Genomic DNA, 27,414 nt, shown 5'->3' on the forward strand with positions numbered 1-27,414 from the left:
TTTAATATATATGTACTGATTTTGATGTATTATCGTTTTTGACAATTTAATGTAACCAATTAAACAGCCTTGGAATTAAGTGCTTGCTAAATAAATAAATGCAAATGTTATAAGCTATGTAATGTAGAACTGTACAATTATGTTTTACAATATCCTAATCCAAACACCTATGAGTTATTATTCCTAAATGACATTGATTCCGCTACTATGTCTTTTATGGATTTTGTTATGTAGCTTACGATCACAGTGGTGTTCATTGAATGTTCAGGGAAGCAAATGAGTCATTTAAATAATTGGTAATTTGATGAAAAGGAAACAGAGTCTGTTTTCTGGCTATGAATTTCTTTAATGTTCACAGCATACAGTGTGTAATAACTTCTAAATAAAGAGAAATATCATCACCTTATTTATATTTTTTACCTTTTCTTTTTTTAAATCCATTATTAACATGTTTATTCTTCATCAAGTGTGGCGTTCTGATTCTGAACATATATAGTAAAACAGGGCAACAGGTGTAAATTTGCTTTAGGACCCAGTAAAACAACACTTTCCCCTGTTTTAGATATTTCATAAAATCTCTACCACCTTTTGGTAAGAATTCAATGCTACAAGAAATTTATGGCAGATGAAAAACTTCTCATAACCACCATGGTTTCCAGTGCTTCTTTTGCTTAAATAAACTGGACGTTCCAGCCCATCTCCATATCAAAGATTTTTGAAAACTGGCAGGATCTGTATCTGAAACGAACAGCCAATCATACTTGTGCAGAAATATGACTAGCTGTGATGATTCAAGTGACACTGGTATGCTACATAATACACAATCTCTTTATGCTCAAATATATGAGCAATGCATCATTTCCATCCTCTGATCTCAAAACTAAATAAAGCAGCAGAAAGTGAATTTAACCAACGAGATTCATCAATTTTGCTGGGGGCTGAATTAGAACTCGCACCTGTTGTCCTGGTCACAAAGTATTTCAAATTTCATTCGACCAGAAAGAAAAAACAAAACCAAAAGAAAATAAAACCAAACAAAACATTTAAACAAGTAACTGAATATTTACAAATATTTTCAGTTGATTTGTTCTTACACTTAAAAATGTACAGTTCATTTCTATTTCTCCTTCTCTCACTGTACGCCAACTGAAGACCCAATGAATGGCTCGTAATGGATGTAGAGTCTTTATTCTGTATGTACCACGACATTACACTCTAGTGGTTGAGTGTACAAAAACAAACGTGAGAAATAACAAAAGAGTCGGAACTCATCTCTTAAAACAGCATCGATTATTAGAACTGAGGTTGTTTTGTACGCAGCTCTAGTCAACTCCTCATAGTTGGTTTAAAATGGAGTTCAGTTATACCTACAACCACACAAAAGTCCACAGATGGTACATATCCACAGGTCCAACCTACACTCTCGGATCTCCAGAAGGTACCTGCAACTGAAGTTTGTTACAGTCTCCCTTCGTTTATTGTCCAGCTGTTGTTGTTTTCAGTCCACACCGCAGAAGAAAGTTCTGTTTTCATGACTGAACCTCCAGCATGTTTGCTCATAGTCGGTTCATGTTTAGTACATTGTGCAGCATACTGGTGTTAGTTCTTGCTCCATCATGATGGACCTGGGCATCTCAGACTCAATACACTGGCAAACTGAGCCAACAGTGAGACAAAAGCATTTCCTGACACAAACTGTCATCCTCCCATGACACACAGCAGTGGCAGAAAAATATGCCTAAGGCATGAAGAGAACATAAGTGATCGTGTTAATCCTGCAGTTACTGTCCAGTGATTCTGAGCCATTCTTTCTTTAACCTGAACATGTATTCTGAAGAAACAATCTGTAAGATTTGTCATATATAGATCTGGTTTGCCACCACCACTAATTGCTGTGCTTGTCATAACCTTGTCAAAAAGGTCAAGTGTGCAGTGCAGAAAGATGTGAGATATGTAGAGATGTGGGTAAACACATCAAACTTATATTAGGAGTGCTTCCAGACTCTTCCCAACTGTTCTGTATGTAAAATGACCATGTAGGTTTTCCTGAATGATAGAGGGCCACAGATGAAGGAGATTTCTGTGTTATGAAAGAGGATTGAAAAAAACTCAGAAGTCTACTTTTCTCTCTCGTTGTGCCTCTCTGTCACATATTCTCTTACCTCACACATTCACATCAACACAAATGTACAGGACACCTAGCTATCACCAAGAAAACACACTCTTTATGTGTGCACACGCACAAATACACAAAAAGATGCTTATTAAACTTGGTTGTCAAAAACTAAACAATGTTGAACTGAAAGAGTAAGGACAGAGATAGAACGAGAGAGGCCACAGAGAGAGAAAGAGAGAAATATAATTTGCATTTAAGAAATATAACCGTCAGAGGCCCATAAAAGAGATGCAAAGCTACATGTGCATTCGTTATTTGCTGTATTTATGCAACTGTCCGGACCATCACAGATGGCTCTGGTAGAGAACTACATGGTTGATGGTCAAATAATAGCACCAACAACTGCATATGAATGTCAAAAAGCATTTAAAAGAATATTGCCAATAGCTCTCTTTCTGGATGTGGAGAGAGGATATCGTCCTATAGAGTGGTCAGACTGAGGAGGATGTTACATTTGGACTAATACTGATGAAAATACCACTGCACAGAAGGTTTCTGTAGGCATTTTAAGCAAGCAAACTTCAAAAAAAAAAAAATGCAAATAAGCTGTGGGAGTTTACAGCTCAGTGTCCTTCTTGGTGCTTTAAAATATTTCATGCATAGATCCCACCGAGCAATCCATGTAAATATATATTTATATCATTCTTTTATATTTGTCTCTATATTTATACATACAAAAATCTTCCTAAGAAACAACACATAGTCAAGTCAAATATGTGTGATAAAATGACACGCACAGAGCAGAGCGAGAGAAAATGAGAGGATGTTGGCACTTTTGTTTTCGTCTTCTGTCAGACGCTGTCCTTTTCTCTCATTCTCTGCATCTCTTGTTACAAGGTATGATTTAATACTTGACACAAGACTGCAGGTAAACACAACATATCCAGCTTCTGCCTTTTATCGAATGCCCCTATGATTCATGTAAAACATAATCCAAGGACACAGATCACATTCGGACAGAGAGCAATGGGCTGGTAATGGAAAAACAAAGGAGGATGATAAAAAGGATGGATGAAATCTGCACTCTGCCAATTTAGTGAGAGAAGAAAAGTGGGTAAATATCATCATTTCCCCTCATGACATAGGATCAGCTTAGTCGCCCAATTTCTTTAAGAACAATGTGTAAAAACAAACAGCAAGTTGAATCCAGTACAAGGCCGAAGACTTGACACTGCCGACCAAATCTGTTGCTCACTGTTGAGTCTACAAACAGAGCTCCTCTAGTGTGTACAACTTCTAGAAACCTTGATTGTGTCTATGAGAACGCCAACAGGATGCGCAGTCGCTGCTCTAGGCAGCCGAACCGAGAGCATCTTAAGTTTAGGAGCCTGAAAAGGTGGACAGAGAGAGAAAACTGGATATGTATGAGAGCTAGTCCTCTCGTTTGGGGGCGCTACTATACACGGGTGGTGGAGTGAGGGTGGGGTAAGGTGTTGTTGTGGCTGGTGGTTGTAGGGAAGGTGTTGAAGGCATGGAGGGGTTGCATGCCAGTAATGGTGCTGGGAATCATGGTGATAGTATTGGGGGTCATGAGCGGAACATCATCGGGCGCCCGCCTCAGTGCCAATGTGTAGTCGGGTGGGCATGTGGGGCGTAAAATATCATGCGGTCGCAGCGGCTCCATGTCGTGGTGGGCGTCGTGCTCCGAGTGCTTCATTTGCAGGGACATGATCTCTTCCTCTTGGCTGTGTGCTAAGTCATTAGCAGGTACGCCTCGCTGCGGGGACAAGCGGTGCCGTCGCACCTCGTGCCGTTTGTCGCGCTTGTAGTAAAGTGCGGCGAAGGCAAGGATGTTGAGGAAGAGAAGCGATGCGCCGACAGCTACCGTCACGCTCAGTTCTGTAGAGTAGTCCCGGGTGTCGCTTGGGAAGGGAGGGAATCGAGGGGGCTCTGAGCTGTCTGGGTCCGGTTCTGAAGGGAAGGTTGGGATGGGATGGCGTGTCGTTCGGGGTCCCTGACCCTTCCAGTGTGGGGTACGGGCGGTTCCTGGAGGCAGCCGGGTTGTAGCTGTGCTGAAGACCTCCTCGTGAAGGTTGTGGAGGTGAGGAACCAGTTCCAGCCAGAAGGCAACCTTATTTGCTCTGTAGTTGTCCCGGATGCGAGGCTTCAGGCCAATGTGGAGATACTGCTTGTCTTTAGAGTTGAACTTGGTCCAGATCACTTCCTCAAAGCGGTTGGGCTTGGTGTGGATGAACTTGGTGTCCTGAGGGACAGGCAAGTTGGGATCCCTAGAGAAAACATATATCTTGTGTCAAAAGGGTATTTTATGAATTCCACACCAATGTTGTGAGCCACTCAGAACTGTTTTAATTGAGAAGCCTTTTTAAATCAAATTGGAATTTAAAACAGGATACAGAACTACAATTTGAATTGGGGCCAGGTGATAACAGATTTTGATATTTATTGGTGAAAAAAATTATCACAATGTAATAAACTTTTGAGAAATTTTGAATATTTAGCCAACATCTAAACAATCTAGATCACTGACACTTTTGACAGAAATGTATTACTGTCCCCTAGTGAAAAAACAAATATACATTTATTTCATGCTAAGTATACTACAAATACATGTAAATATTTATGTGCTTAATAAAAATACCCTGCAATTGTACTTTTGGTATACTAAACTGGTATACTTAAAGTCTGCTAAATTGGAAGAACTAATTTTGTACTTTTGCACTTTAATTGTGCAGAAGTTGTGCTGAAATCCAATTAAAGATATACTGAAGTATATTTGACTTTGCTAAAGTGGAACTATTGCAAGTATACTATAGGGACACTTTAAATAAGACCGATATTAATCAAAGATCATACAATCCTCACCAATAGTGGCATTAAAACATTTTTAATGCTTAATAATAAGAAATGTGCATTTTACACAAATAGTACTCCAAATAAAGTTTAATTATAATTTTTATATCAGTAAGTCTCAAGCGATATGTCTGTAAATATGGTAATAGATTTGAACTATACTTAGTATGAAATAGATGTATTTTAAATCCACTAGTCAACATTGATCAAAAAATGGATCAAAAACTTTCATCAAAGTTGTCCTAAATGCTAAAAACCAAAATGCGCTCTTGCCTTAGGACAAATTTGATGAGCTTTTTTGTTCCACTTCAAATGTTGACTACTGAATATTATTTTTTCACTAGGGTTGTATAGTAAAATGTAGGCTACTTCTCAAATTTAATTTTAATATCATATCATATCAAAACATTTTCAACCATGTTTTAATTTGTACAGCATACAAATTCTGTTGTGCAGCACCATTTTTGATGAAAAATGTACAAATCCAGAAAAAGAAAATTTCCTTTCCTATTAATTTTATGAAATGAATATCATGATACACATATTGAATTATACGGAAAAAAAAAATAATTTCAAAGAAATGTGTTATGACTATAATTTAGCTATTTAAACAGAAAGAAAGTAAGAAAGAAAGAAAGAAAGAAAGAAAGAAAGAAAGAAAGAAAGAAAGTAATATTTAGCATATTCAGACTCACCCGGTCTTGGCAAAGTTGGTCCAGTATGTCATCACCACAGCGCTAAGCATAACATCATTTTTGGAAAAGTTGCAAGGGAAGAGGTCTGTTGCTCCAATCATGGGCACACCAAACACATATGGTATCTCATCCCCGTGTGCAGCGTCTGCCCATTCGGGTCGAGTCTCTGTTTGGCAGTGGTGATAGAAGGTGTAAAAGTAGACGGGAGACTGGTACTCTGCGTGGAGCTTGGCAGTAGCGACGGCTGGCGCCACCCACTGGTGATCAGTGAATAATGCCAGGAGAGTCTTGCGCCGCATTTCCCCATTGTCTCGGTCTGCCCAGTCTGTGTACATGAACTTAATAGTCTCCCTCAAGATGTCTTTACCTACAAAATGATAAAGAATAATTACATTAAAGAAAGAACAGACAAGTGCATTTGAGTGTGTATATGAATATGTTTGTCTTTTGAACTTTCACCCATGAATGCATGCAAATTTGTAAAAATAACAACATTTAATAGCTCACATCCATAGAACATTAAATACCAGACATAAAATCTCCACATTACAGGTCACATAAAATAGTATGCTGATGGACATTGCTTGTCTTTTATCGCCCTAAAAGTTAACAACAGCACCTAATCAAGAGTAAGCAGAATACCTAATACTAATTTTATTGTTGTACTCAGCATTGTTCCTCATTAAAAGTCAGAATGATGTTTACCCAACCAGACCTGAGTCTTCACTACGCAAAATAACCATAAGACGTCCAAGGACTGCTCTGCATTACACCTGTATTCAGGAGAATTTAATCTAAACACCCAATTTGTCACCCTGACAAAACTATCAAACTCTGGCACAGTTTAATATGAAATATGCTGATATAGAAACCTAGATGTTTACTTTCTAATGATAACTGTAAAACAGACAAGAAAAATACAAGTAAAATAAAAAGGGACTTAAGATCTTACCTTTAGGATATCCATAGAGGTTATCCACAAAGTTGGAGATGGTGTAGTCAAAAGCTGCAGCTGAAATGCCCTCTTCACTCTCAGTGCCCCCATCATCCACAAACTTCAGCCCTTCTCCTTGATTTACACCAATCAGAAGGTCGTAGTTCAAGAACTCCCCCTAGTGGAGAAAGAATTGAACATTCTCAGACAAACGTATTGCAAGTAACCAGTAGAAAAAAAGAGAAAAGATATCTTCCATATATAGCATTCTTCAACTTTTGTTACCTAGAAATTATTTTAAAGGGTAGATTATAATAGCTTTTAACTTGGTCATGTATCTTTAATTAAATATTCCTATTTTAGAAATGTTAAATTAGCCAGAATTGAATCATGTTAGGCTTGTCTTTTATACCTATACATTTCTCACTTTAATAAATGTATAAAATGTGTTAACATCTGGGCAATTTTACTTTGCACGTTTCCTGAGATCTGGAAATCCTGAAATTCCACCCATAAACACCCAATTATTTTGGCCTTTGTTGCTTTTATTATTTTTAATAAATGAGAATTAAGAAGTGAAAAGTTTAAAGATTATGAATATCATTTCTTAATAAAAAGTATAAATGAAAGAAAAAAGAAAAAAGTATGAATTATATAAGAATTTACTGACTTTAAGTGAAGAATCATCCACATTTATGACATTGTTGTATAACTTGATAGCATATGATGGCATATCAAAAGTATATGGTGTCACTCATTTTCATGGAACATTTAGTCTGCAGTTACAAAAGTAGATTTGACTAAGCTTTACTCAAAATCATGTGCTTGACTCCTCGCTAAGATTTGGTTTAAAAGGTAGTTTGGATGGTTTACTGGAAATAGTTTAAACCTAATCTTTGGCTTGGAAAGATTGACTATGCTGAATTAACATAGGTCTTAGAAATCTTCCTCACAAATGAAAGTAATCTCAAGATCACCTGCTGCATCAGGATCTCGGGGTCATCTGGCACAACGTCTCCGTCCATCACTGGTCCAAATGCAATGTGGTAGCGGGCCGGCTGGATGTCCTGATCCACCAACTCTCTGAAATTTTTCCTGCGGAGACAGTCCACCAGGTCTGCTGTCTCCCCATATGTGCATCCCACTTTACGGGCCAGAATCTTAGTGTATTTCAAGGGCTGGTAGCTAATGGACCAGCTGGAGATGGCTGAACCACTCTGAGCAATGGCTCTCTGAAACAGGCCTGGGGTGGGATGGAGCAATAACAAGCTGTTAACTACACAGAAGAAAACCAGCATACATCATATACCTGGTTTATACATATAAGGGTCATTTAAATATATTTGAATAAATAATGGAAAGTAACTGGTCACCGTCAGTTTTTCATAATTTGCCAATGGTTTACACCATTTCCAATAGCGCTAATGTGTGACAAATTACTTAATTACATTTATCTCATGTAGTCTCAAAAATAATATGAGTTCCTAAAAGCTACATGCATACTAACCTTTTAAAACATTTTTTAATAGAGTTTAGCATGTCACACTACAGAATATGTCAGTTTTCCTTAATTATCCATTTAACATGATATGATAATATACTGTAGTATGGTAATTTAAATGTTATATTGCATATTCAGTGTATCCGGAGATTGTTAATTGGATGTAATTATGTTGATGTCAATTCCAGTAGCGCTTAACACAGTGTCAGCTGGAATTGCATCAATGAAAAACTGAGAACAGAAGAAAATGAGGATTGGGTTTGGCACAAACAACATTTTTCAGTGATTATTGAGATAACATTGTACTAATTCCATCTTGCATTGAAATAATAACAGTAAATCTATTATTCTCTTGTAGCCTTTTCACTTTACAAACAAAGCCTTTTTCTTACTCTCAAGAGAAGAGTAGAAACATATTACCGAAGGGCTAATTTTTTCCTTGTTCTGCCCTCCTTCCTTTCTTTCTGTTTTTTTAATTATTGAAGAGCATGTTACCTTTTCCAGAGAAATCAATATGGAGCTACTGTAGCTTTGTCTCTGCTAACACGCCTGTGCTTTTCTTTTTACCTAGCTTGTCCAAACAGGCACACAAACAGACATTTAGTTAAGCGGTGCTCAAAAAATCACTTCGCTAATTTTTTTTTTTTGCTCCACTTCAGTGAACTCTATCCAAGCATCATTTATTCGCCCTGAAGTCATTCCAAATCTGTATAAATTTCTTTGTAGAAACCACAAGAAGATATTTAGCAGAATGATAACCAAACAGTTTTGATCCCCTTTTACTCTTTGTATTTTTTTGTCTATACAATGGAAGTCAGTGAGACTGAAAGAGGTCAGTTACTAACATTCTTCTTCTTTTGAGCTCCATACAGGTTTGGAATGACAGAATTTTACCAAGATACCTTTATTTGTTTATCTGTTCCTGTTTCCATTGGATTGGCCTCCTTACAGGGAAATAACATGATTGGTTTCCCCAGGATAAGAACTGTCATGACTTACCTGGTGTGATTGACAGTTGAGGGCTGTAGGACTGATGTTAGGAGAGGATGACAGTGATGATGAAGATGGTGCGGGTAAAGGTGGACATTTTTGACGAGCAATGCAATAGAACACAGTTGGACAGGACGATGAGACATTTTGTGAGGTAACACACACACACACGCATACAGCATTATAATGAGATGGAAACCTGTGCAGGGATAGTATTAGTCTGTTAAAACATTAACACACACACACACACACACATGTCTTACCCTCAGAGTGGTGGGACAGGATGAGTAGGTTGACACAAGACGCTCCAGCCCCAGAGCCAAAGATAGTGATCCGTTCAGGATCGCCACCGAAGTGTCCAATATTCTCATTCAGCCAACGCAAGGCCTGGATTTGATCCAACAGGCCATAATTCCCTTTAGCAGACTGGTCTCCTGTGCTAAGAAAACCTGTAGTAAAGTAGAGGAAAAATGGAAAAAAGGGGAAAAGGAAAAATACAGACAGATTTGTTAATGGAGAGCAGTAATATAATTGTTAGCTAAAACTATTACAAATTGTTTTTGGCCATTGAAATACGGCCGATATAATATAAAATAAAATATAAATATTATAAAATATAAATATTAGGAAAAGCTTGATTATTAGAAACGTAAGTTACTAAATTACTAAAACTAAAACAAATAAATGATATAAATAATAAATGAGATTAAAAAACTAATAAAAATGACAAAAGCGGATTAAAATATTACTAAAACTTAAACAAAAATGTAAAATAATTTAACTACATTTTAAAATTTAAATAAATACTATATAGCATATAAAAATACTAAAATAATTGATAGAGAGTACGGATGTGCATCTCCATAACAGGCCAATGCACTATGCATCTCAATGAATAGCCAACAATACAATACATAAAAAAAAACATATGAAACAGCTACCAATGCAATGCGATAAGATTCACCCCATTACGATGCAGTGTGATCCGATTACGATTCAATTCAACACAATGTGATTCAATGCAATACGACGCAATGGAAAAAAATATAATGCTATGCAATTCAATATGGTGCAAATAGTTCACTTTTATTTCTTTGGTTAACAGACAGCAAATCTTAAACAAATTAACTTAAGTGCCTTTTGATTTCTAATGCCTCGGTCTCCGTAGTGTTGTGATATGTCATATTTACATAGCAGCAATGGTGATGAGAGAACATGCTAGAGAAACAGTTTGGAAAGGAGAAATCAATCTAAATACAAAATATTGGTCACAAATTACTAATAATTATATATAAATAAATAATTTTTTACAGATGAAAATGTGTAAGAAACAATGCATTGCAATACAAATGACAACTTGTATCTTAATTCTTTAAATTGATGTATTGCATCGTTAACTTTGTGAGTCTATGCGAATCAGTGAATATTAGCATTCCTAATAGACAGTGCAATAATGTCATCAGTTTGGCATTGTTTAGCTGAAAATCATCTATAAAACTGAAATAATAAAATAAGAGAAGAAAGTAGGAAAAATAGTGGACTGAATAACATCAAATAAATTTGCTTTGGCAGTTGACCACTGATCTTATTTAGTCAAATGTCTAATAACAGCAAGATAAGAATGAAAATGAGAGCTTGAGAGCGAGCGAGCGAGCGGCATGGCTGAGACAGAGGGTGAGTGAGTGCTCTAATTTGGAAAAACTGTTTCATCTACCTCCAAAGTTTACCAAGATCAAAGTCTGACACACACACACACACACACACACACACACACACACACACACACACACACACAAGCATATCTTGTGCATGTAGAAATATTGTAATGGAAATAAAATGCCTGTATCAAACTGCCTAATACATGGCAGAGTCCAAAACTAACGGCCTTTCTGCATTTGTGCCTAGTCAGTTAATGACTTAACAGACAACACTTCTGGATAAAGGTGCCTTTGATGAAACCTACTAAACCAGACATTATTTCTGATTTGCTGATCAAAAACATTTCTTATTGTTATCAATGTTGAAAAAGTTGTGTGTAATATTTTTGGGGTAACCATAGTACATTTTCTGGATTCTTGAATGAATAAAATCTGAATCTGTTGTTTTTTTGGCAACAATATTTTTTGTCTTTTCTGTCATTTCTTGAGCCACTGAATGTGTCCACGCTAAAAAATATAAATTTCTTTCAAAATTAAGAATTAAAAATGTAAAATTATTTGCATCTTAACTAATCCCTTTCTTTTGTACAGTAGTGTATAAACTAATTTACAGATTTCAACCACCCTGTCAGAAGCTATTCTCAGTCTTATTATAGGCTAGGAAAAATGAAAAAAGATGATGGCATCTTAGTAGACAGAACGTTGCGCAAACATTGAACTCTGATGTGCCTGGATGCCTTCCTACATTCATATACTGCTTGTGAAAGTACATCTTTCAGCTTTCAGACGGCTGTATTCTCACTTCTCAAAAATACATTAGCACATACACTAAACTCTTCTTATTCTTCTCACCTATGACCTGCTGGATTTCTGTGAATATCATGACACTACCTGAATTCATAAGTACTGTCTGACAGTCTGAGGTTTCTATGAGAGATAAGAGAGGTCAGACTATGGCTGTGGAAGGACAGTTAACAATGTAGATTTATCTATCATGGAGTTCAGTGCTTGACAGAATGACAGCTGTGACATGACATGATCTTCATTTGCTATGAATAAAATAACCACGAACACAAACATAAACACAAACCCGTACATACTTTTTTAGATGGGCATTTCATGTAGATGTTTACATTTTCAGTGTATTAAAAGAAAGCGAATCTGTCAAACACAGAGTCCTCCATCAACCACAAACACATTGTAGCCATTAAATACTTTCTACAGTGCCCCCTTCATTTTTTTCACATTTTATGTTGCTGCCTAATGTTAAACTGCTTTAAATTACTTTTTTCCACATCAATCTACACTCCGTTCACTATAATGGTAAAGCAAAAAATAAATAAATAAAAAGGTTTTTAACATCTTTGCAAATGCATTAAAATTAAAAAAACTTAAAGGTCCCATATTGTCAAAACTGAAATTTTCTGGCGTTTTTTCATTATAACAGAGATCTAGGGGCTATGTAACTACCAAAACAGTCAGTCCACCGTAAAGTGCACACAGCCTGCATAAAGTTGCTGTGTTTTTTCACGAGCCGCTGTGACTTCCATAAAAATGTGATGTCCGATCTACTCAGTCACCATCCCGAGCACCGCCTTCCGTCCTTTTGCCAAACCCCCAGACAGCATGGCGTCCATGAGCAACAACAACACGGAAACATGTCGAAAAGGTTCACTTTAACGGACGAAACCAGATCGGCCGACCTGTAACGTTACACTCTTCATTCAAAGGATCTGACAGGATTGTTATTATGAGGTGGATCACGTCTAACATGTATAGTAAAGACAAACTCACCGTGTCTATCTAGTCATGATGAAGATGTAAATACATTTCAATTTCAGCAGGCAACTATTTTTACTGCTACAATATTATTCCAGCCACAATTAATCACAACAATGTATACAATTACAAATGATTATATATAAATCGTCAGTTTGTTGTTTTACACACATGCACACAGATATTATTTCATACATGACAGTCGTGAGATGCAAGAAATCTTCAGACACGCCCATAACCACAAAAGACAATACTTTATCGAACCTTTTCTGATAAGAAGTGTGCACTGCAAACACAAGCATTTATGACGATCGTTTCTGTCCAGTCCGCTCGTTTTATCGCGTTTAACCACAGCTGTCGTCGGTTTTTGTCTGGCAGTGGCAGCAGGTATGTGATCAAATTTCTAATTTGAGGCTGTATTACGTCGATTCTGGTACCCAACATTACAACAAGATGATATTAGCTGAGCTCCTTGTGTAGCCACCTCCAGGGGCCCGTTTCAATAAGGAGGTTCAACCAACTCTGAGTTTAAACTTGGACTCAGAGTTGACTTATTCTGAGATGGGAAACTCAGAGTTTTTCGTTACAGAACAGCAGAATTGTGTTAGTTTACTCAACTCTGAGTAGGTTGACTCTGAGTTAAGCGCGTCCACCACGATTATGAAGAGTCATGATCAGAGGAGCGCCGAAATTACGATTCACCATGGCAACAGCTCCCGCCAAAAAGACGTCAGTACGCGTATCCATCAGTGTGTAACTTAGTAACTGCCAATAACTTAATAACTGTTATAATATCAGAGGTTAAAACTGTAAATTATTGAACTAATATTCATTTTAATGGTATCCCATGGCCAAAAAAAAAAAAAAGAAAAAGAGAAAAAAGAAACAAGAAACAAGAACGTGGCAGCAGCTAAAAATTAAGTATAAAAACACAATTCAATCCAGGTAAAGCTTTAAACATGAAAGGTTCATGGGTGTGGGCTAAATGACTTTACAGACATTTGACATTAAATATCATTCAATGTCTATTTCAATGCGATGCAGCTTTTTCCACATACTGTAGTCTAACACTCTTTTCACATAATTAAATATTATCTAATCCAACCTGTTACTTATCTTAATTAGAGTAATAATATTAACTGCTGACTTGTCGACAACAAGCACCAGCACCACTGACAGATGAAGAGGAGATGGTCGAGTATTGAAAGATTTGTAAAAATCCAAAAGTAAAAATAATAACTTTTGCTTTTGTATTAGGAAATAAAGATGGGTAAAAAAATTGTAAATAATTTGTTTATTTAACAGCTGTGGTGGTGGTTACGGCTCGTACTAACCCTCCATCTGGCATCCTTCCATTCCATAAAGTAATCAGTTTCATTTTCAGAAGGTGCGATGGTCGGGATATGCTTGTCATCAATGCATGCAACCACAGTGGAAATCCTGAAGGAAATTTTGATTATTGGGGTACTTCCACAGGTCACAGAAAGATGTTATCAAGTGAACGTCATTTATCAGATTAGCCTCATTTAAACCGATTTCTACACCACTGACCTACAGTCCTGTGATACTCCTCTTTGACGGATTTGTGCCCTGGAAACAAATTCTCAGAAAGAGCGTGAGAGCAATGCACTTTCCTTAAAATCTGCATACAGCGGACTTATAATGTAAAGTAAAGTAAAGTAAAGTCGTGACGTATTGTCAAGTATGGTGACCCATACTCGAAATTGGTGCTCTGCGTTTAACCCATCCAAGTGCACACACACAGCAGTGAGTAGTGAACAAATGCACACACACACACACACACACACACACACACACACCGTGAACACACACCCGGAGCAGTGGGCAGCCATGCTGCGGCGCCCGGGGAGCAGTTGGGGGTTCGGTGCCTTGCTCAAGGGCACCTCAGTCGTGGTATTGAGGGTGGAGAGAGTGTTGGTTATTCACTCCAACCACCTACAATCCCTGCCGGACCTGAGACTCGAACCCACGAGCTTCGGGTTACAAGTCCAACTCTCTATCCATTAGGCCACGACTGCCCCCTAACCACGACTTTTTTATTTAGCAAATTATCTTCTAATGGGATAAGAAATTAAAAATATTCTTGTTTCCGTTTGCATTAAGATTACTTTTCTTACCCTATGGCGGACAATTTGACTTGTTTTATGTAAAATGCACTTAAAAGGAAAATCCCCCAAACAAGACTAAATATAGACTGTTTTTCATATATAAAATGCATATTAAGAATTTTTAGATATTTGTACTTGAAATAAGACAAAGTAAAAAACAACTCAAGAAAAGCAATTTTGCAGCGTGAATGTGTCCGGGCCCTGCGCTTCTCCCTGTCACCACCAGAGGTCACCATCTCCCTTCCTCCCGGACTCATCTCATGTAGTCACATACACCTGCCACATCACACGCACCATTACAGACACCTGTCACACTCATCACACTCCCAGCTGTTCTCCATTTGTCGGACTATATAGTCTCCCCTCTCTCACCACTCTGCCTGGGTTCGTTGATTGTTATTTCATGTATATGCTTGGTGTGTTTCTAGTGTTTGCTCTGGGCTGGGATACATGCATTGTGGTGCCGTCTCGTATCCCAGTCCTTTTCTGTTCTGTTTTGTTTTGTGCCGTGTTGGCCTTTTTTGTTTCGATTAAAGCACCTCACCTGCACTTGGACCCTGACCTCGTCTTTTCACAACATACCGTGACAGAATGAATAAGGCATTTAGACTTAGCGAACACTTTAAAAAGGGGGAGGAGACCGAAAGAAACTCCGGGTTTACCGAAGAAAACCTGCTCCCGACCAGGTTAGGTTCACAGAGTAAGTTACCACGGTAACTGACTCTGAACATAAGTTACCTCTCTTTCAGAAACGGGCTTGACTTACCCTGCTTTCTCGGGTTTGATAAACCTCCCATTTTGAAACAGAAAACCCAGAGTTTCCCTCATTTCAGGGTTAACATACTCACTTAACATTTTCACTTAACCTCCTTTCTGAAACAGACCCCAGGGCAATTTTCCCTTTGTTTTGCTTTCAGCTTAGCGCGGTGACGTAATTGTGACGTCGGTCCTACATGACCCTAGTTACCTGTGGTTGGCCCAGCGGTGCGTCACTCAGAAAACAACAGGCCAATCAGAAGATAGGCTCATTAATATTAATTAGACAGGCCAAATCGACCTGTTTTTATCAGAGCTCACGAGAAAGGAGCTGTAAAAATATATTGAGATGATTTTTGGTACTTATACCACGAATATATACTCTTAAGGACATCAAAACCTAAAATAAAACTCCAGAAAGGTGTACAATATGGGACCTTTAAATGATTCCATTGCATAAGTACTCATACCCTTATCTGGGACAGTTGGAATTTAGCTCAGGAGCATTCATATTGCTTGTAGGTGTAACTAGACTTTGAGTGAAGGTAACCTGTGGGAAATTCAATTGAATGGGTATGATTTGGAAAGGCACACACGTCTTAATAAAAGGTCTCACAGCTGATAATGCACATCAGAGCAAAAAACAAGCCCTGGGGTCAAAAGAACAGTCTGTAGAGCTCAGAAACAGATTTATGTCAAGCCACACAAAAAAAAATCTGCTTCATTGAATGGTCACAGAAGCGTGTGGTCTCTGTTACCCTTAATGGAAGACGTTTGAAACAACCAGGATTCTTCTTAGAGCTGGCCTCCTGGCCAAACCGAGCAATTGATGGAGAAGGGCTCTGGTTAGAGTGGTGAGTGACGAAGAACCTGATGGTCACTCTAGTTGTGCTCCATGATCATATGTGGAGACAGGAGAAATGGTTCACTTTGTGAAGGACAAACATCACTGCAACACTCCACCAATCTGGGATTTATGGCAGTGTGGCCAAACTCAATCCTCTCCTCAGTGAAGACAGAAGAAAACACACTTGGAATTTACAAAAAAGCACCTAAAGGACCCTCAGAAGTAAAAGTGTGCTGGTAGCAGCCTCATGCTGTGGGGCTGTTTTTCAGCGACAGGGACTGAGAGACTCATCAGAATAGAAGAAAAGCTCAATGCACCAAAATATTGAGATAGCCTTAATGAAAACCCAGTCCAGAGCATTCAGAACCTCAGACTGGGCAGAAGGTTTACCTTCCAATAGGACAGTGACCCTAAGCACACAGCAAGAGTGGCTTATACACAACGCTGTGAATGTCTTTGGGTTCAAGTCCAGGCTGTGGCTGGGCCACTCAATCAAATATTTCTGGAGAAACCTGAAAATGTGCATCTACCCCCATCCAACCTGAAAGAACTTGAGAGGTGAAGAGGTGAGGTGAAGAATGGCAGATAATTGCCAAATGTTGATGAGCAAAGCTTGTCGCATCCAACAAAAAAGACTTGAGGCTGTAAAGGTGCTTCAGCTAAATATTTAGTTAAGGGTATGAATACTTATGCAATGCACTTATTTTTTATTTTTTTATTTTTAATACATTTACAAAGTTGTGACAATTCTGTTTTTGCTTTGTCAATATGGTGTATGGAGTGTAGATTGATGTGAGGGAAAAAAGTAATTTAAAGAGGTTTAACATAAGGCAGCAACATAACACAATGTGAAAAAATGAAGGGGTATGAATACATTTGCAAGGCACTGTACCACAAGCAGAATGAATTTCTTTGCAAATCATTCATAAAACTGTTAATATGCTAAATTTTTTAAAATTTATAAATTTGGTTTTATGTATGATGTACACAGAATTTCATTCAAAGGTCCTTGAAATGGAGGCCTTAAAAACAATTTTGTCTAATTCATGTCGATTCTTATTAAAAGCATAAGAGGAAAATTCACTAAAAGTTTAGCATGCGCATTATCAAATGATGGAGCCATCATACCATTGCTTGATTTGCATAATTTCTTTAGTGAATGGGTGCTAAAACAACTCAAACAGCACAATGAAATAAACGCTGCTAACAGCGGTGCACGATTCATTCTTAGTGAATTGCTCCCAAAGTGAACCATTATTATGGCAATTTTTAATCAATTCCAACCCCTCAATACACTATTAGCATGCAGTCCACATCCACATGCAGAATGCACAGAGATATTTGGATTATTCCTCAAAGAGCATCAAAATAGACTGTGCAAAAAAGTCACATCAAAGAGCGTCAGTAACGGAAATGAGATTATCTGCGGCTGTTTAGGTTTATTACGTCACCTTTAGTAGATCTCTCACAGCAGTCAAATGATTTGCCAGTATAATGCAAACTCTTGCTCAAACATGTCCGTTGGCCTCAAAATCTCCTTGTGATCCTTAAAATAACAAAGTTAAATAGTTTTTTGGCCTAAGCTTTGTGAGCAGCCATTAAAACCACCACGGTCATTTCTGTGATTTCACCCCGTAACATCTTCTGCTTTAGATTTATCTTCATTAGAATTATTTTCTACGCTCTGTCAGCCATATTATCCTAGTGAAGTGTGTGTGTGTGTGTGTACGACTCGGTAAAATTGTCTTTAAAAGAATCGCAGATATTTGGACTGGAAAATAAGATCCCACTTTTTTGATTAGCTTCTGTGGCTGTGAGTGTGTGTCTCTGTGTATATGTGCACAATTCCTGTTGAACTGCACGGAAGACATTAGGTGACCTTTCAATGGCTTTAAAGAGATTTGCAATAAAACACAACCAATTATTTTATATAATCATGATGTTAAATTATACCCATTCTGTCATTTGACATTTTCTAAATGCCTGGATTTGAACAGAAAAAATGTCTGTATAAAGTCTGCAAGTATTTCTACCTATGAAAAGGAAACCAACAGATTGAACTGATGGGTCATTCCAACAGTAATTTACATTTTCATGTTTTCATCAGTTATAAAACAGAACATTTTATTTAAAACAGTAAACACACCATTTCTTTCTTTTTTGTGATAAAACACACAATTTCTAAAGATGGAAATCACATTAGTTAAATATCTCACAATATCACAACTAAGGGAACATGGGATGAATTTTAAATCATTACTTCTTTGAGCAAATGTTGCTGTGTTTACCATATCCCCAGGTGCTACAATATTAAACTTCTGACATGTAAAAATAGGCAATACATTAAGAAATTTTCCAGGTGTTTCTTAATTTTCCCTTTCCCTCATTGTTTCAAACAAAACATGTTTTCTTTGGCATTTTTATTTAGAATTTTATCACTTAATATCACTTTCCGTTCTGTTAGTCTTTTGTAATTTCTCTTTATATAAGCCAGTTGCTTAAAGACATCATCCTCAGGAAGGGACAATATCATTTCACATGGTAAAACAGCAGCATAAACATGATGTTTTGAGGCATTAGCTGGTTTATTTCACGCTTAAGCATTTTATTTTGTTTTATACAACTACAGATATCAGTAATGACAGCATAATTAAAAAAGATGTTAAAAATATCAAGTCAACACCATCATGTAAGCTAATTCTCAGTCACTCACCAAACAATGGCTAAAATTAGAACTTTTTTATCCTGACAGATTTAATTTTGTCCTGCAGTTGTCTTGCAATGGTGTAAAATGTTATAATAAATAAAGTGGCTGTGCTTAACCAGGGCGCATTTCTGAAAGTTTGGTATAGCCTTTTATTGAAATTCCTCCTTAAATAACAACACAAGCATATTCAAGTTACAGAGTTTTAAAGGCACTGCATAACAGGAATGACCCAGATGCTCTTATTTTGCCTCCAATACCTTGCTGCCCACCTGTGTGGCATCATTTGACTGGCTCCACATGTAGGTGCTATAAATGGCAACAAAACAACAATGCACCTAAAAATATATAGGCCTATATATAGCAAATTTATAAGAGTACACTCACGCAACATTGAATAACTTGAACATCAGGAGTAATGCACTGCTGCTTTTTGAATACATGAATGCTTAGTAATGACATACTGTGCGCTAGTGGGTGTTTATGTGTATGTGTGTGTGTGTGTGCGGATGCTCACAGTTCTCTGGTGTGATTCCCACTGTGCTTGCAGGGACAAGACTAAAAAAGCCACACACACACATGCACGCACGCACAGTACATGCAACAACAGATGGAAGGGATAAACACATGGGACTGCTATAGAAACTGTTTAACGAATGTAAGCACAGAGATGTGTGCATGGATCTGTATAACTACTACGTTAGAACAAGATATCGACCAAAAAAATGGGCTTTATATTTCTCTGTTTGATTCTTTTTAGTTATCTTTCTCTCTCCCTCCCTCTTCCATTTACTCTCATTTGCTGTGCCCTCACACACTCTACTGGCCCTCCTGCCCAGGGTAATGGGGAGTGAAATAGGGGTGACAGTGGGCATTTGTAGTCCGGCACTGCATGATGGAACACAGAACACACAAACGCTCGTACACACGCCTCCACAGGTGCTCTAAACGCCAGTGGGGCCACCACAGTCTGTGTGCAATATCAGAGCTTTAGAAAAGAGTGAAGTCATAATGTATTTGAACACACACTCCACACAAAACAACACCTATTTAAACACAATCTGCCAGGCTTGCACAGTTCAAGAACAGATGTGCTCACTGTTTAAGTAATGTGTGGATGTGGGTCAGGGTTGGACATCATTCATTACTGAATTGAGAATGGCATTGAAATTTCAATTAATTTCCTGAATTTGAATTGAGGCAGCATTCTGGATTCAGAACTGCAACATTTGAATGCAAAAAAGTACAATTATAATGAATTGCACAGAAATTCATATAACTATTAATTTTAACGGTTAACTAACAGCAACTTTGTAAAGTCAATTTTTTTTTAAAAACTCTTGAAGTTCAGGTTTCATAGACAGAATAACAATAGACAGACAGATAGAAAGACGAACAGAAACAGATAGAATAAATATACTTAAAAAATAGACCTACATCCCTACCCATAATTTATCCCTAAACTCAGAGGGAAATGAAGTTGAATAACAAGGGTGCAGAAGCACCTAACTCTGGTTTTAAGGCTAAAACTGACATTTCCTGTAAACTTATCTCTCAATTCTGATTGGTTGCTTGAAATGTTTTTCCAGGATCAACAAGGATGTTGATGACGGACGGACGGACAGATGGACGGACAGATGGACGGACGGACGGACGGACAGACAGACAGACAGACAGGCAGGCAGGCAGGCAGGCAGGCAGACAGGCAGAGAGATAGATAGATAGATAGATAGATAGATAGATAGATAGATAGATAGATAGATAGATAGATAGATAGATAGATAGATAGATAGATAGATAGATAGATAGATAGATAGATAGATAGATAGATAGATAGGCCTGACAGACAGACTGTTCTGATCCTTTGCTAATAATTACTTGAAAACGAAAAAGGCTGGATGGAACTGGCAACTTTTGTGAATCAGTAAATTAAATAATACCTTTCTATTTTGAGATGAGAGGACTGTGGGTGGAATGGAGGATGGTTAATGATTAATAATTAATATACTGGCTCCTTTGTGTTTAACGGATGGCGCTTGAACCATAAATACCATCTCTTAACGTCCTGGCTCTCTTTCTCTATCTCCTCTGAACTTTTGTGCATTACTGTCACATTTTGTTCCGCAATGTGCGAGACTGACCCCACGTGACCACTTCCCTGAGAGTGTCTGGGCAGAACATGCTTCAGTGGCTACATGACTTCCTGTGATCCCACGCTGCGTTTCCTCCCACAGCTCTGAACATACCCTCCTCTTTCTCTTTACTTTCATGGCACTCAGGCCAACAGTGGCTCAAACGCTCAAACAAATCTTTTTCCACTCATACCCTCCCATTCTCTCCCCTGCCTTCTTGCCTTGCAGCATAATTAAAGAATGCAAATGATATGATAAACTACAATTCATTTTGATGCCGCAGATTGCAGCCGTTTGTGCCGAATGTGGCGAATATTTGAATAAATCTGTCTGATAACAAGCTGTGTGTGCTGATGAAATGAAGGGGGCCAAGAATATGAGGCTACATCTGTTTGGTGTAAAAAAGTGGAGGATCTGGAGATGCTGGCTGGAAAGTCAAAGGGTCAGAACTGTGTCGACATATTCAGGTGAGCCTGTCGAGAAAGTCTGGGTCGTAGACGAATTGTAAAATTCAAGAATTATATTACTAAGATAATATTACATTTATAAGATTTTGCAACAATATACTTTTTTTTTTGTTTAATTAGGATTGTTTTGCGTTAACAATTCTCATTACAATAATGGATGTAAAATGAAAACTTTTTTTTAATTCTCACATTTCAATATGATATGTTAATACGTGAACAGTAATTTTTTGCATTGTGATAATGAGAATTTGGGAAGGAAATATTCTTAATCATCATGAAAATATAGCCAAAAAACTTAAATAGACTCATGCATTCATAACTCACACAATAAATAAATGAATACAATAAATGATACATTAATGTCATAATGTTTTTCTTTATTATAGGGCATATTTCAGCACGGAAAGAAAGAGAAAGATATGTACTCAGTCACACACAATGCCTGGACTACTGTTGAGCCTTTCAGAATTCACAAAACTTTCATAATATTTTGCAACTGGCTGACATTTATAAATGATCATCTATAAAAACAATGGCTGTACGCAAAAAGCTGTAAAGAATAGTGGAAAATGCATACAGATACAGATCAGATTTCTTCCAGCCCAAAAGTAATAAGTATAGACTACTTTATGCATACTGTAGATAATATTGCACAGACATGACATAACATAGCTGTTTCAGGATAAGTAAGTGCCTCAAAGAAAACTCTGAATATCTTTTAAAATTTAATGCAAAACTGTGGCACTTGATTCTCAAATGCTCTTGTAGTTTCATCCCAGTATACCTTGTAAACATGACTTCTTCAGTTTTTAGGTGTACTAATAAAAACCCCCCCAAAAAACCCCACACAACTCTGTGTGCACATACAGTAATCATGAAAGCTGCTTAAAAATAGCCATTCAAATTTGAACTGCTTTCCAATTCAGAAGTGTGCTGTGCATCAGATGGTCAGTGAATCCATCTGAGGTTGAGACTATTAAATGTCACTGAGTATAGACTTTGCTCTACAGGTGAAGGAGACAGTCAGGAGAACGAGAGTAGCGTAAGATTTGCAAGCACTTTTCCGCAGAGGTTTTTGATGGGGTTTTTCAAAACACATTTTCTGGAGTTTTCCCTTTAATGTGCATTCGTCTCTCTTTCCTCCTTCTCTCTCTGTTCTGCAGTGTGCAGGTTTTGTATAGTTTGGCTTCTGGGAGTGACTCGAGTTTTTGTGTTTACTCACTCTGTGTGTCGGGAACAGTGCAATGCACCAGTGCTACCTGAAAACACACAGTTATACACACTTTCTGTCTCTATTACTAACAGACAAACAGACACAATCAAATACAGACACACTCAGCAGGCTCAGCCTCAGTCTTTTCAGGATTTACACACAATAAAGCTATCTCTGTGTGTCAATGTGAGAACGAGACCTGTAACTTCTTTCCATTTCATCTGAAAAACATAGGCTAAAAATGTTAATGCTTTCTCCTAGGTTGCCAAGTTGGTGTTAAGCTGGCTGGCAATAGGCCTCTCAGTCTGACCAGCTAAGAAGTGCCCAAAACCCCTCTTAAACAGGCTGATTTTTTTTTCTTTTGCAGGGATGGTAACGGTCACAGCAAGTAACTGCAAAGTAATTGTATCAGTAACATAACGGTAACAATGATGCTGTTAGAGAAACAGTCCCAGATAGACAAAGAGTTAAAACATTCATCCTCTTCATACAGCACACACACACACACACAAACAACACCAGGCATTATTTATTTTATCAAAAATACAGTAAAAAAAAATCTTGTCTATCGTCTATCAAAAAAATTAATTTATTTCTTTCTTTTAAACATGGTTTCCAAAAATATTGAAAATATAAAAATATGAAGCAGCACAACTGTCTTCAACATTGATAATAATCAGAAATGTTTCTTGAGCAGCATATCAGCATATTTGAATGATTTCTGAAGGATCATGAGACACTGAAGACTGGATTAATGACTTCTAACTCAAAAACTCAGCTTTGCCATCTTATAAATTACATTTTTAAATATTTTTTAAATAAATGTAATAATATTAAAGTGCCCCTATTATGGGTAATGAAAGATTCATATTTTGGTTTTAGGAGTCCCCAACAACAGGTTGCCATGCATGCAATGTCAAAAAACACTTTCATTGTCTTATAATATGCATTTGTTTTTTTTACCATATTTGCCATTTCATAATGTCTGTAATGCCTGATAAAGCAGCGATTGTGCAAAGCCACTAGAAGGCAAGCCTGCAACCATTAGCCGGAAAAGTGTAATGGCTAAAGCTAACGCTTCTGGTCTGGCAGTATGTGGGAAAGGAGACCAGAGGCTGTATTTTTTGAATGGATGTCAATGGAGAAGAGGCTTCACTAAACGCAGAATAAACAGCTTTGTAGAGGAAACGTCTTATTTAATGAATCGACAGCCTATCTGCCAAATGGCAATTGAGTGTCGCACAACTTAACACAATTCAATGACGTCAAGGCTGTTATGTGATTGGTTATTAAGGTACACGTGATCCAAGTTAGCCATTACGCTTTCTCCAATAGTAAGTAATACAGACCCTCTCATCTCCCTATAGTAAGACAATCTCTGGTTTGTGAGCGCAGTGCTGCTTTGTGTACAACGTTACCAGGGAAACCGCTATTTTAACTGCTCCAAAAGCAGCACCTAGTGGCAAAGAATGAATTTGCATTTTCATTCAGACCAACGCGAAAAGACCAAGTGGGTGGGCAATATGCTAATGTTTCATGTTGATGTCACCATGAAACGGCTTGGGATTCGTTTTAAAAATGACTCGTTTCAATGATTCTGAGTCGACTCTTTCTTTTGAGAGACAATAACTTTATACAGAGTGTACTTTCAGATTCTTTGCAGAAACTTTGCAAGATGCTTTCATTTACTTAGAGCTGTGTTACACACTGCATGAAAGGTCATTTCCAAAAACCCATAATAGGGGCACTTAAAATAAATACAGTGAAGTGAAGTGACATTCAGCCAAGTATGGTGACCCATACTCGGAATTCGTGCTCTGCATTTAACCCATCCAACGTGCACACACACAGCAGTGAACACACACACACCGTGAACACACACCCGGAGCAGTGGGCAGCCATTTATGCTGCGGCAGTTGGGGGTTCGGTGCCTTGCTCAAGGGCACCTCAGTCGTGGTATTGAGGGTGGAGAGAGCGCTGGGCATTCACTCCCCCCACCTACAATCCCTGCCGGCCCGAGACTCGAACCCGCAACCTTTGGATTACAAGTCCGACTCTCTAACCATTAGGCCATGACTTCCCCGTGGCCTAATACAGCCTTGGTGAGCATAAGAGACTTCTTTCAAAAACATAAAAAAATTGTAATTGCTGCAAACCTTTGACCGCCATACAGTTAAATGGTCAAGGTTACTGCACAGGGTTCCACTGCTGCTGCAAGGCCAGTCATGGCTGCCACAGTTCACTGTTGCCTGGCAACATTCCAAAGCTGCTGCAAAGAGACTCGCCTGTGTTGGGACAATTCTTGTCTGGCACCTGTCTCTGTCTGTGACTTTTTATCTCCTTGTGAGTGTGCACATGCAGCATCTGCATGTGTGCATTACATATAACTCTCTTGAAGAGTGTTAGTGTATGGCTATGTGCAGGTACTTGTGTTTGTGGGTTAGACAGTCATTAATTTGTTGCTTCAGGTAATCAGCACAGACATGGAGAGATTAAACAGAGGAGATACAGAAAGAGTGATATAAAACATGGAGAAAGATTCATCAAGATGTAGGAGGAGAGCAAATGTGACAGAGCGGTCTGCAGGAGGACTGAAAGGAAGACTGCACCAGGAGTGATTGAAATAGACTATAGATAAACAGAAAACAATGAATGAGAGAAAACAAGGTGAGACTAAAACACACAAAACGTGATAAATATCAAGATGGAGAGAGAGAGTGAGAGTAAATAAAAAACTAGCAGGCTAGCTGGGCTCTTAATTTTGGGATATAACATTACATTTGCTGGATGGAAGCAAGGTGTGATTTCAACCACCACCAAGTTTAAGTGTATATATATACATACATATATATATTTAAATGGAGTAATTGTTCATGCATGAAACAATGGAAAAAAAGAACTTCTTCAAAAAAGCAATCTGCCTCAAAGAGTACTATAACTGAATACAAAAAGAAAACGTTATTCTGTGAATTCTGAATTGTTGGAGCCAAAGCTAAATCAAAATGATAAATAAATGATAAATATTTCTATATGTAATTAATAATAAATAATTATTTAGATTTATTTCTTTAAATCCATGTATTTATTTTTAATTAAATCAAAATGTTTTACTACAAAAAAAAAAAAAAAATACAATTACTTACTACATATGACATCAGAACATTTGTCTGCATGCTTTAAACAGCAAGTAATTTATTATTTTTATTTTAAAAAAGTCAAAACTGGGATGAAAACATATTGACATAAATCAGAAGCAAGCAACTCTGCAGCAAAGAATCAGAAAAGGAGCAGTGTGGTAAAATTTGTGTATCACAAATGCGTCTCCCAGATAACTAAATCTGTGAGTTTGTGACACCATTCTGGGGTAGTTTATTAGTATTTGACAAGCAGTATGTGTGTATATGGCCTTCTCTCGAGCTCCATCTATCATTCTCTCCACACACACACACACACACACACACAGAATAATATTGCATTTTGAAATGATGGATCTCACTTCATACTTTATAAAACAGATTTTTTCCCATCCTCTACTTTATGAAAATTAAAAATTCAACATTTTTCCATCAATCTAATTTTTCAAACCAGAGACTCATTACTCCACTAATTAGTACTGTGAATATCTTATTTTCACCAAAATATTAAATCACACTCTGATTATAATGAGAAAATTATGATACGATCATTAAATATGCTGATGGTACTGATTATACCAGGATTAAAAAGGCTTCATATGTTCAATACCCAATCAATGTGTGAGAGAGAGCAATATGGACACATTCATCATCCCTTGCCTTGCATCCCTTGCATTACACTTCTTTTATGCATGTACACATCTTACAACACTCTCAGAAACAACTTTATTGTTATTATTATTATTATTAACTGTAAGTTAGTGAATACGCATCTCGGTGTTGAGCCAAAATGGCGGGTTTGGGATGAATAGCTGGAGATTGGCGGCCATGATTTTATCTCGCCCCCTAATTACCATGCTGCATTCAGACAGCCTTATCCAGCCAATGGCAACATAGCCTGCCTCATCATATTCATAAACTGATTTGAATATGGATTAATTTGTGCAAAGGCTCAAAATCCCTAGGCTTTAAATTTGGAAGAAACTTGTATATTCATGCAACATGTATATTCAGTAAACATTGTCAAGTTCTTTCATACATTGGCAGTTAAATATGTAAATTTTGGAGCGTACTGAAATCTGGTTCACTTTTGAGTTGGATGAGTATGTGGTGTGTGTGTGTGTGTGTTTAATCTCTCTTTAAATCTTACTTGCCTACCAGCTTGCTGATGCCACCATATTGAGAGCCGCCGATAATGGAAGTTGGATGGAAAAGATTTCTTCTTCTCTTTCTGTCATCCCTATCCCACTTTTTTACAGTTGTTTCATAATCTTGTTCGGCTTTCTTTCATGCTATCGTCTATCATGTGATAAGCAAATCTCAAACACATCTCAACACTCTCCTGTGCATCAAGGGCATCTTCGACACCGAGATAACATTTCAGAAACATTAACATCGTATAGAACAACACGTCTATTTATCTCAGACTTAAACAATAGACCCAACAGATCTGCAGTCCTAGTTCTGAGGAGTATGTGTAAGTGTGTG

The 27,414-nt window shown here is 37.6% G+C and overlaps 1 protein-coding gene across 1 annotated transcript in view; it reads right to left on the reverse strand.

Annotated features, from left to right (window-relative positions):
* Positions 1-335: 335 nt before the first annotated feature.
* Positions 336-27,414, reverse strand: part of LOC306871418 (neuroligin-2-like) — a gene marked incomplete at its 5' end in the record, with an annotated part of 123,299 nt that continues 96,220 nt past the window's right edge. Inside the window, 5 exons of the mRNA XM_079419330.1 lie at positions 336-4,404; positions 5,683-6,049; positions 6,635-6,794; positions 7,594-7,859; positions 9,371-9,556. Of these exons, the coding sequence (XP_079275456.1) occupies positions 3,573-4,404; positions 5,683-6,049; positions 6,635-6,794; positions 7,594-7,859; positions 9,371-9,556 (1,811 nt within the window). The 3' untranslated portion in view covers positions 336-3,572. The remainder of the gene's footprint in view (positions 4,405-5,682; positions 6,050-6,634; positions 6,795-7,593; positions 7,860-9,370; positions 9,557-27,414) is intronic.

Source organism: Barbus barbus (assembly GCF_936440315.1).
Source record: "Barbus barbus genome assembly, chromosome: 1".
Lineage (NCBI taxonomy): Eukaryota > Metazoa > Chordata > Actinopteri > Cypriniformes > Cyprinidae > Barbus > Barbus barbus.